This window comes from Scyliorhinus torazame, chromosome 14 (genome assembly GCF_047496885.1).
Source record: "Scyliorhinus torazame isolate Kashiwa2021f chromosome 14, sScyTor2.1, whole genome shotgun sequence".
In the NCBI taxonomy this organism is placed as follows: Eukaryota; Metazoa; Chordata; class Chondrichthyes; order Carcharhiniformes; family Scyliorhinidae; genus Scyliorhinus; species Scyliorhinus torazame.
In genome coordinates this window covers 97,497,743-97,509,793 of record NC_092720.1, presented here as the reverse complement: position 1 = coordinate 97,509,793, position 12,051 = coordinate 97,497,743, and the positions used below count along the sequence as shown (strand labels likewise).

The following is a 12,051-nucleotide window of genomic DNA, read 5'->3' as shown; positions in this document are numbered from 1 at the left end:
ATGGCCGGAGATCTCCAGCCATGGTGTTTATGAATCGTATCTATCTCCATTTGCCTTTCAAATTTGTGATCCTATTCCAAACTAATTTCTTTACCTAGCATTCTTTCAAAAACGGTAGCACGGTGGCTAGGACTGTTGCTTCACAGCACCAGGGTGCCAGGTTCGATTCCTGGCTTGGGTCACTGTCTGTGTGGAGTCTGCACGTTCTCTCCATGTCTACGTGGGTTTCCTCCAGGTACTCCGGTTTCCTCCCACAAGTCACGAAAGACGTGCTGTAAGGGAATTGGACATTCTGAATTCTCCCTCGTACTTTGCCTCGAATACCATGGGCCCTTATTTTACTCAGCAGTCTCCCGTGATGCACCTTATCAAAGGCCTTTTGGAAGTCAAGATGGATAACATCCATTGGCTCTCCTTGGTCTAACCTATTTGTTATCTCTTCAAAGAACTCTAACAGGTTTGTCAGGCACGACCTCCCCTTACTACATCCATGCTGACTTGTCCTAATCCGACCCTGCACTTCCAAGAATTTAGAAATCTTTTTTCTTGTTCCCTTCTTGAACAGGGGGGTTACAACAGCGGTTTTCCAATCCTCTGGGACTTTCCCTGACTCCAGTGACTTTTGAAAGATCACAACTAACGCCTCCACTATTTCTTCAGCTATCTCCTTTAGTACTCTAGGATGTAGCCCATCTGGGCCCGGAGATTTATCAATTTTTAGACCTCTTAGTTTCTCTAGCACTTTTCCTTTGTGATGGCTACCATATTCAACTCTGCCTCTCCTGAATTGTTGGGATATTACTCATGTCTTCTACTGTGAAGACTGACGCAAAGTACTTATTTAGTTCCTCAGTTATTTCCTTGTCTCCCATCACTAGATTACCAGCGTCATTTTGGAGCGGCCCAATGTCTACTTTTGCCTCCCGTTTGTTTTTAATGTATTTAAATAAACTTTTAAATAAAATCATTCCTAATGTTACTGGCTAGCCTATCTTCATATTTGATCCTCTCTTTCCTTATTTCTCTCTTTATCCTCTGTTTGTTTTTGTAGCCTTCCCAATCTTCTGACTTCCCACTACTCTTTGCCACATTATAGGCTTTCTCTTTTGCTTTGATGCATTCCCTGACTTCCTTTGTCAGCCATGGCTGCCTAATCCCTCCTCTGATAACCTTTCTTTTCTTTGGGATGAACCTCTGTACTGTGTCCTCAATTACTCCCAGAAACTCCTGCCATTACTGTTCTACTGTCTTTCCCACTAGGCTCTGCTCCCAGTCGATTTTCATCAGTTCCTCCCTCATGCCCCTGTAGTTACCTTTATTTAACTGTAACACCTTTACATCTGATTCTACCTTTCTTTCAAATTGGAGATTGAATTCGACCATATTATGATCACTGCCTCCTAAGTGCTCCCTTACTTTAAGATCTTTAATCAAGTCTGGCTCGTTACATAATACTAAGTCCAGAATGGCCTGTTCCCTCGTGGGCTCCATCACAAGCTGTTCCAAAAAGCCCTCCTGTAAACATTCAATGAATTCCCTTTCTTTGGGTCCACTGGCAACATTACTTACCCAGTCCACCTGCATATTGAAGTCCCCCATGATCACTGTGACCTTGCCTTTCTGACATGCCCTTTCTATTTCATGGTGCATTTTGTGCCCCTGGTCCTGACCACTGTTAGGAGGCCTGTACACAACTCCCATTATGGTTTTTTTGCCTTTGTGGTTCCTCAACTCTACCCACACAGACTCCACATCATCTGACCCTATGTCATTTAGTGCTATTGATTTAATTTCATTCCTAATTAACAAGGGAACCCCGTCCCCTCTGCCCACCTCTCTTAATAATGACTTCTTAAGACTTCCACTTTTTTTGAGTGGGGGGGTTGGAGATTGGGAAACACAAAAGTAGAAAATATCAACCATTATCAAAAAGTAAATTTCCCTATGCTTCATATCACCAGACAAGAGGACAGCCAGTGTTATGATCCCAGATCTTTCTCTATCCTTTCTAAAACTCTTTCTGAAACTATCCACGAAGAGACATGCCAGGTTAACTTAGGAAATGACTACATCATTATAACAACCTTCAGGGTATGTGTGTGCATTTTGATTATTTCATGTTAAATAAAATATAAAAGCTAATTAAATATAATTCCAGATCGATTTTGTTCAGTCTTGTTCCTTCTTAAATAAAAAGCTACCTGAACAAAAATTATTTTTGTTTGGCAAAGGCAAATAGTTAAATGCTGATGGTAATGAATGGATGAATTAGATATATTGCTTATTAAACTAAATCTAATTAGACTTTATGCAGACAGTTTGTAACTAAATCTTACCACAGTGTCAGTTATTGATCAGTTCCTCTGTCCTTTAAGTGGACATTTCCTTCTCCAGGAACCAGTCCAAAACTATTCTCAGCTCCCAATGGCTTGATTCCCTTTTCCATTTCTAGACAGATAACCTTTAATCCATGAACCTATTTTTATGATGAGGGTTACCCTGGACATCCCTCACTTGCAACACAGCTAAATGAATCTTCCAGCTATGTTTAAATCCTCATAAACATGGTCTCTTCAATCCAAGCATGAGCTCCCACCTATATTCTGCATGGTGAACAACAGAGCCTGGCTGCCTCTCTCTCTCTACTCTCTCAGGTTTTTTCAGACTGACCTGGCTTTAAGGCTCAGGGATATCTTAAGAAAATAGCATGTAACCTGATACTGTAATGGCATTCCATGGTCTATTCCCCCCTCAAAGCACATCCTCATGTCAATGGCATGGGCCTTGCATCCAGGTAGAAATGCTGAGTAGCTATCCTGTAAACTCCCAACTTGATTCTATCTTGGAATTTGATAGATAGTTTCAAGTATAACTGTTTACTGAGTCTAAGTCACAGGTCCTGGATTTAAGTTCCTGATTTGACTGCCGATATCAAGGCTGACACTCCAATACAGTACTGAAGAAGTCCCAGACTGCCAGACCATCTTCAAATCGGGCATTAAACTGAGGCCCCATCAGTTATCTTCGAGGGACATAAAAGATCCCATGCTACTGTTTTGAAAAAGAGCATAGGAATTTTCTCCAGACCAAGATTCATTGCTCAATCACAAAAACAAAGAATCTAGTCATTATTACATTGCTATGTGTGGTACCTTGGCTACTGTATTTCCTATATTACAAACAGTAACTACACTTAAAAAGTATTTAATTGGCCGTGAAGAGCTTTGAGACGGCTGGTGGTCACGAAAAACACTATGTAAGTGCAAATCTTTCATATTTAGTTAAGCACGAGCAAAAACATCGTAAGCTGATTAAATGTTGTTTAAAATGTGTTTCAAAAGCATGGTATGCCTGAGTTGTACTGTACATTACATCTATACCCAAAATTCAGCATCTATTTGTTTTTAAATTAAACAGAGCAATTGTGAACAGTTTTTCTGAGTGAAATAAAATTGATTACTTTTTTTTGCCTTTTGAGTAACAGTTCCGACAAATAGAAATTTGTGAGAATTGGCACTTGGCTGAAACAATGACTTGCACATTCTAAGGTCGTTCATTTTTATCACATCCACATCAGACTCTGCAGTAAGGTTGCTTTGAGGCAGTGTTTACTTGGTGATGTCAAAATATTGTCATCATATCATAACTTGGGTTAATAGCGTGAAAACAGTCCTTATTAACGAGTGGTAAATTGTGAATGATTGTTCACCGTGGGCACATTTAGAATCAAAAATATTTCTTTCCTGCAACTTTTATGCAGAAAATGAATGCATTAAACCACACAAATGCCATTTAGTTATGTTACCTTTTAATTGCATTGCACTAATTTAGGGTATAGTTTCCAAGGCTCAAAATAGATGATAAAATCCTATTGATCATTTATATTAATGTTATCGACTAAATAAATATTGCAGGAATAAACAGCAATAGTATCATCATGTATCATCATGTATCCATCAGTATAACACCATAGAAGGTCACGTAAAGCAAAACTGAAAATTTACAAAGAAAACATTTAATATTTTCATTGTTCTCTTTAAAACACAATTTAATCTTCTTGAGCCTAGTCCAATAAATCTGTATTTAATAGGTTTATCAGTCCTTAAAAGTTGTTGATTTAATCAGCTTTACTTTGTTTAATCATATGAATGTGGCAAATGGTTATTTACTAGGTCAGTATCTGATGACAGCAGAGTGCCAAGTTCACACAACCATGAGTTTAATCCATGTCAAATACTCTCCATACGTTATTTATTGCCTGCGCTAATTATATTTGCAGCAAAATCTAAGGCCTCTCTGGCCAAGGAAATAAAAACAAAAGAAACAACTTGATAGTTTGTTGGATGAAGCAGTGACATGTGTGGAAATGTATTGGTAATCTCACACTGGGTCTCAGAATAAAAATAATTCCTATGTACTGATGCACGATCAATAACTACTAAAACGAGGTTGTAATGCAACTGAAGGCTTTATTAAGCTAGAAGTATTCCCCAGCAGCTCAGGTACAGAATGAGGGCTGCTGGGACGGCATGTGTTCTTATACCCCGCCGATCGGGGCGGAGTTACCATATCCTAAAGCCAATGGTAAAACCCCTAGGTTTAACCAATGGTACTTCAGCCTCTCAGGTACCGTAATACCTGATAATACCACATTCACCCCCTGTTAAAAAAAGAGTCCTGCGGGGCTGGTGGTCAGCAACTACAAAATGTAACAACATGGTATAATCAGTTCGGGAGGTACAGTATTTAGTGATTATTTACAGGTATGGCAGACATGTACACTCAGTGTTTAATATTTACAGATCAGTTAAAATGTTGCAATCAGTTGGTCGGGTGCCCTGGCCTCCTCTGTGATCGTCTGAGCCTCGGTGGTGCCTCCGGTGGGGGCTCGGGCGTCTGCGACTCCGGGAACGTGACTTCGGCCTCCATGGCAGCTTTGTCACCCCTAGACGGCGCTGGTGGGAAAAACGGCTGACCCGGGAAGGGGGCGCCTGTAGGGGGCGTCGGTGGGTGGGGGGGCCTAGGCATGGGCGGCGGGTGGACTGATCCTCTTGTTGCCAGCGGGAGACTGGGAGGTTCCTGGACCGTAGGGCCAGTAGGACGGTTTTCCAGACCATTCCGGTCTCCCTCTCTACCTGTCCGTTTCCCCAGGGGTTGTAACTGGTCGTCCTGCTCGAGGCGATGCCCTTGCTGAGCAGGAATTGATGCAGTTCGGCACTCAAAAAGGAGGACCCCCTGTCAGTGTGTATGTAAGTGGGGAAACCGAACAGTGCAAAGATACTATGGAGAGCCCAGAGGCGATCAGGCAGGAAGTTTCGCGGCCGTTGATGAAGACAGTCGTCGTTGCTGTTGAGAGTGTTCGAGGTCGAGTTTGGTCCAGAGTCACCGAGTCCAGATGCAGTAGTTGTGGATTTTGTTCCGGCAGTGCGTGGTCGGCCGAGCTGGAGTCCTGGGGCCCCATCCAAGATGGCGTCTCCCATTGGTCGCACATGGTGGCCGGGGGTGCACAAAATGGTGGCGCCCATCCTTCCAGCGTGGTGTCCGCGGGACAAGATGGCGGCGCCCGGGGTCCGCATGTGGCCCTTGGATATGGGGGTGGCGGCGACCGCTGGCCACACAGGGCCCGTGGAGACGTTCGCTGTGGCGGTCCAGAGTCGCCGCTGGAGACCGCGGCCACCGCTCGTGCCTGGCAGACCTCCACGAAATGGCCCTTTTTGCCGCATCCCTTGCAGATGGATGTGCGGGCCGGGCAGCGCTGGCGGGGTTGCTTTGCCTGCCCACAAAAGAAACAGCGGGGCCCATCGGGGTTGGCAGGCCACCTTACAGCGCAGACCTGCGGGGAAATGGGGAAGGTCTCTGGGTCGGCCGCTGCGGGATTCCACGTGGCCCAGAGGGCCGCCGCGCGTTCGGACACGTAGGCTCCTGCGTTCCTGGAGGCCATGTCCATGGACCCTGCAAGGGCCCGTGCCTCCCTAAGCCCCAGGGTGTCTTTTTCTAAAAGACGCTGGCGGATTAGTGAAGAACTCATACCTGCTACAAGGGCGTCCTGGACTAGGGGTTCCGTGTGCTCGCTCACCGAAACTTGCGGGCAGCCACAGCTTCTGCCCAGCACCAGTAACGCGCGGTAGAATTTCTCCAACGGTTCCCCGGGGGTTTGTCGTCTTGTTGCCAGCAGGTGACGAGCATAGACCTGGTTTACTGGGCGAATATAGTGTCCTTTTAAAAGTTCGATTGCTGCATCAAAGTCTTCCGCCTCCTCGATGAGGGTGTAGATCTCTGGGCTTACCCTTGAGTGCAGGATGTGCAGTTTCTGCTCCCCCGAGGATGTGCCTTCAGCCGTCTCCAGGTAGCCTTTAAAACACGCCAGCCAGTGCTTAAAGATCGCCGATGAGTTCTCCACGTGGGGACTGAGTTGCAGACACTCTGGCTTGATTCGGAGGTCCATCCTTTCTACTTAAATCTAGCTTATTAAATTGATGCACGATCAATAACTACTAAAATGAGGTTGTAGTGCAACTGAAGGCTTTAATAAGCTAGAAGTATTCCCCAGCAGCTCAGGTACAGAATGAGGGCTGCTGGGACGGCACAAGTTCTTATACCCCGCCTATCGGGGCGGAGCTACCATACTCTACTGCCAATGGTAAAACCCCTAGGCTTAACCAATGGTATTTCAGCCTCTCAGGTACCGTAATACCTGATAATACCACATGTACCACTCCAGAGACGACAAGAATTGTATGAATATTTTTCTCCCATTTATGTTCTCCTTGGATGAAGTTCCCAAGCCGTTGAGGGTGTTCTTGAACTGGCCACCAGCAAGTGTGCCAGGGTGAGTCACATAGCTTCACTCACTTACTGAGCAACCTTTACAAAAAATATATCCCGTACTTGTCAAAGTGAAGACAGAATTGTTTGTAGGTGTATGCCTGATTCTTGCTAATCTATGGCACATTGCTTACTTCCATCATTCACAAAATTAAAGTATCCATGAACTTTACCCCAGTGACAACAGTCAGAATACTATACGTGTCATTATAGATTTTCTAAAAACAACAAATGTACAGTGGAATTGCAGTGATTTTGTTCCTTTTACAGTCCGTTAAAGGCATATGTCATGCATACTAATTTGCTCATCAGACAATTGTCGAGCCCTCACTGTGTTACAAGTTTGTTTATTTGTCCTTACCTTTGTGTTTTTTACAGCAATTTAATACCATCGTGGGGCATTCTTTTTCATTTATTGGTCATAACATATTATTAACATAACATGCTACTATCAAACTGGGATATATTTTTATATACATATTTTAATATTATGTATTTTATATATATTAATTTAATTTGAATTTAATCAGTTATCTCAGTGAAATTTGCTGTTCTGAATAAATTAACCATTCCATTAATAGATTTGATTTGCCTGATTTACAGTATTCAGTTGCATTCGGACTAATGGCTTCGACGGTGCTGTCTGCTCTGGTCTCACTCAGCAGGCTCTACACAGGAATGCATACTGTGCTGGTAAGACATCAATTCCCTTTATTACTAAGTTAGCTCCCACCAGATGAAAAATAACTAACAGAAGCACAAAAGACCAAATGATGATATTGCACTTCAAAGGGCTAAAAATAATTTGGAAACAAGTTAATTAATTTTCAACTAGTATGGTAATTATACTTGAAAGAATACCTTTTCTAACTCTGGGCACATTCTGTTATCAATACATCAGTAAAGGATTGACAGACTGAGTCTCTTCACTTGAAAAATGAAGGCTCGGGGTGACTAACAGAGGTCTTCAAAATGATGAAAGATTTTGATAGAGTGGATGCGGGGGAGGGGATGTTTCCTCTTGTGTGGAAGAGAACAGCTAGAGTCCACTACTTTCAAATAGGTTAGGGTACATCTGAAAGGGAATTCAGAAGAAACTATTTTACCCAAAGAGTGGTAAGGATGTGGAACAATGGAATGTGGAACCTCACCACAAAGAGTGGTTGAAGTAAATTGTATGGATAAATTTAAGGGGAAGTGAGAGAGACATATGAGGGAGAAGAGAATAGAGGGTTACGATGACAGATTAAAATGAGGAAAAATGGGGGGAGGTTCGAGTGGAGTATAACCACCGACAAGGACTGGTTGGGCGAAATGGTCTTTTAGTGTGCCCTAAATCCCATGTAATGTGTGTAATCTTAATGCGCGTTTAGCATATTCCCAATTAAAAGGTATTCTGAGTCAGATGTGTAATTTGTGTGTCGAAAAACAAAGTTCAGCTACCCAGCAACCTAATGGGTCAAAAATGGTGTGTTAACAACAAAGAACAAAGAACAAAGAAATGTACAGCACAGGAACAGGCCCTTCGGCCCTCCAAGCCCGTGCCGACCATACTGCCCGACTAAACTACAATCTTCTACACTTCCTGGGTCCGTATCCTTCTATTCCCATCCTATTCATATATTTGTCAAGATGCCCCTTAAATGTCCCTATTGTCCCTGCCTCCACTACCTCCTCCGGTAGTGAGTTCCAGGCACCCACTACCCTCTGCGTAAAAAACTTGCCTCGTACATCTACTCTAAACTTTGCCCCTCTCACCTTAAACCTATGCCCCCTAGTAATTGACCTAGTAGTTATTGTGTTCTAAACATTCGATCCAAGAAGTACACAAAATGGCCAAGATAAACAGCAGGTCTAAGGATTGGGATCAGTTTAGAGTTCAGCAAAGAAGGACCAAGGGATTGATTAAGAAGGGGAGAATAGAGTATGAGTGTAAGCTTGCAGGGAATAGAAAACTGACTATAAAATTTTCTATAGGTGCGTGAAGAGAAAAAAATTGGTGACGACAAATGTAGGTCCCTTACAGTCAGAAACAGGGGAATGTATAATAGGGGACAAAGAAATGGCTGAGCAACTAAACATGTACTTTGGTTCTGTCTTCAAATGAGGACACAAATCAGACGTCAGAAATGTTGGAGAATGCAGTATTTAGTGAGCGGGAAGAACTGATGGAGATCAATATTAGTAGAGAAATGGTGTTGGGGAAATGGATGGGATTGATGGCTGATAAATCCCCAGGGTCTGATAATCTACATCCCAGAGTACTTGAGGTAGTGGCTCTAAGAATAGTGGATGCATCAGTGGTCATCTTCCAGGATTCTATAGACTCTGGAACAATTCTTGCAGCTTGGAGGGTAGCTAATGTAGCCCCACTATTTAAAAAGGGAGTAGAGAGAAAACAGGGAATTGTAGATCAGTCATCCTGATGTCAGCTGTGGGTAAATTTTTAGAATCCATTATCAAATATGTTAAAACAGAGTACTTAGAAAATAGTGGCAAGATTAGACCGAGTCAGCATGGATTTATGAAGGGGAAATCATGCTTGACAAATTTACTGGAATTCTTTGAGGATGTAACTAGTAGAGTTGACAAGGGGGAGCCAGTGGTTGTGGTATATTTGGACTTTCAGAAGGCTTTTGACAAAGTCCCACATAAGAGATTAGTTTGTAAAATTAAAGTGCATGGGATCAGATGTAGTGTATTCAGATGGATTGAAAACTGGTAGCATGAGAGCAAACAAAAAGTAGGAATTAACTGACCTTTTGCAAATTGGTAGGCAGTGACTAGTGGGGTACCTCAGGGATCGGTGCAAGGACCCCAGCTATTCACAATATATATTAATGATTTAGATGAGGGAACAAAATGTAATCTCTCCAAATTTGCAGATGACACCAAGTTGGGTGGGAGGGTGAGCTGTGTGGGGGATCCAGAGATCCTTCAGTGTGATTTGGACAAGTTAAGTGAGGGGGCAAATGAATCGCGGATACAGTATAATTTGGAGAAATGCGAGGTTTTCCACTTTAGTAACAAAAACGAGAAGGCAGACTATTATCTGAATGGCCATAAATTAGGAGAGGGGGATGTGCAATGAGACCTGGGTGTCCTCATGCAACAGTCACTGAAGGCAAGCATGCAGGTTCAGCACGCGGTAAAGAAAGCAAGTGGTATGTTGGCCTTCATAGCGAGAGGGTTCGAATACAGGAGCAGGGGTGTCTTGCTGCAATTATACAGGGCCTTGGTGAGGCACACCTGGAATATTGTGTACAGTTTTGGTCTCCTTATTTTTGGAAGGATGTTCTTGCTCTAGAAGGAGTGCAGCAAACGTTTACCAGACTGATTCTTGGGATGGCAGGACTGATGTATGAGGAGAGATGGAATCGTTTAGGATTATATTCGCTGGAGTTCAGAAGAATGAAGGGGGACTTCATAGAAACATATACCACCCCCTCTCCTCCTCCTGGGAGCCTGCAAGCAAACTGAACAGGATTTGCTTTGTGAGCTTGAAGCTTGTCAACTTCTCTGGTAGTGGCAGAATGAGGCACTTAAGTTGCATTGTGTCAACTTAAGGGTCTCAATTAGCATCAGGGTGGAAAGGTCCCCTACCCCCCCCCCCCCCCCCCCCCCCCCCCCATCCGCGTACACTTCCAAATTTGCCTTGGCCATTAAATTCCGTCCATTGTTAAACAACGACAGAATCAGGTTTAGCCATCCCTTGCCAAATAGCACCAACACTTAACATCTATGGTCACACAAGAGGAGTGAGCAGTTTAACAGCACTGCTAGAATCATGAAGTTGTGATCCAAGTTGTCACCGTCTTTAAGAGATAAGAGGAATAAAATTCAGGAAAATAATATTAGATTTCAACCCTAATGATTGCTAACTTTAGTTGTCAAGATTTTATTGTAGTCCGTACCCAACATCTCAGAAAGTGTTAATTCTTTTGTTGTTTTTTTCAAAAATATACCACTGAAGTAATTTTAATAACAGTTTACTGTCAATGTATGCTAATTCTGTTTATATCAATTTTCAGGATGTGATCTGTGGAGTCCTGATTACTGCAGTGCTTATGACTCTTACATATCCTTTCTGGGACATTCTCGACAATTTCCAATTAACCAGTCCCCTAACCCCCATCATCGCAATTGTTATGCCCTTTTTCATGAGTTATACCTATCCAGAGTTAGACCACTACAGCCCAACCAGAGGGGACACCACCATTATCCTGGGTGTTGCATCAGGATGTACAGTTGGATTTTGGATGAACTATCAGTATGGTCGAACATATGAGCCTACAGGATCTCTCCCATTTAAAATTCCTGCGATAACCCTGCAAATTGTGTCATTGGCCATTGCACGCTTTCTCATCGGAATTATTGTTCTTGTTGCTACTCGTCAAGTTGTCAAAACTCTTTCCCTCAAAGTACTGTATGCTTGGTTTGATGTTGCAGGACATGATATGCAAGCTAGGAAAAGACTGGAGATTGAAGTACCATATAAATTTGCAACATATTCATCTATTGGCTTCAATGCAACAGTAGTAGTGCCTTTGCTGCATCAATTACTAGAACTACTCTGAGGATTGCAAGTGGATAGAGTTTCTCTGTAAATTCATATGGGCCTGAGATGTGTTTAATGTGTTGATGAAGACCTAATGGTAATAAATTCCTGCAAACACTATCAAGACTCAACTTCCTATTTAATTTTTTAGTATTGCTATTTTAGTATTTAGTATGTTGGATAGATTCATACTATTGTAGCTTTTTATTCAGCAGGACAGCTATGCAACAGTAAAGAGAAACAACATGTTGTACTATGTGAGAAGAGGGCGCTGATTGATTGGCAATTGTACTATGATTGGTAGAAGCATTGCCATGGCGAATGCAGCAGTGAACAATTAACAGCTAAATATCAAGCTTTTATTTCAAATTCAAACGAGATAGGTTAACCCTGATTGATCAAGACATTGCCATGACCAATGAACTGGGGAATGGCTGTCCCCTAAGCTTTTGTTCAGTTGGAAAAAGAGAGGGCACTGAACATACATAGAACATACAGTGCAGAAGGAGGCCATTCGGCCCATCGAGTCTGCACCAACCCACTTAAGCCCTCACTTCTACCCTATCCCCAGAACCCAATAACCCCTCCTAACCTTTTTGGGCACTAAGGGCAATTTAGCATGGCCAATCCACCTAACCTGCATGTCTTTGGACTATGGGAGGAAATGG

At 42.9% G+C, this 12,051-nt stretch overlaps 1 protein-coding gene across 2 annotated transcripts in view; it reads left to right on the top strand.

The window, feature by feature from the left end:
* The window catches only part of sgpp2 (sphingosine-1-phosphate phosphatase 2), a 103,440-nt gene extending 91,937 nt beyond the window's left edge, over positions 1 to 11,503 (top strand). For both annotated transcript variants that reach the window (XM_072474537.1, XM_072474536.1), the window contains 2 exons: positions 7,429 to 7,518; positions 10,857 to 11,503. In XM_072474537.1, coding sequence (XP_072330638.1) covers positions 7,429 to 7,518; positions 10,857 to 11,402 — 636 coding nt within the window. In that variant the 3' untranslated portion in view covers positions 11,403 to 11,503. The remainder of the gene's footprint in view (positions 1 to 7,428; positions 7,519 to 10,856) is intronic.
* Positions 11,504 to 12,051: the final 548 nt, after the last annotated feature.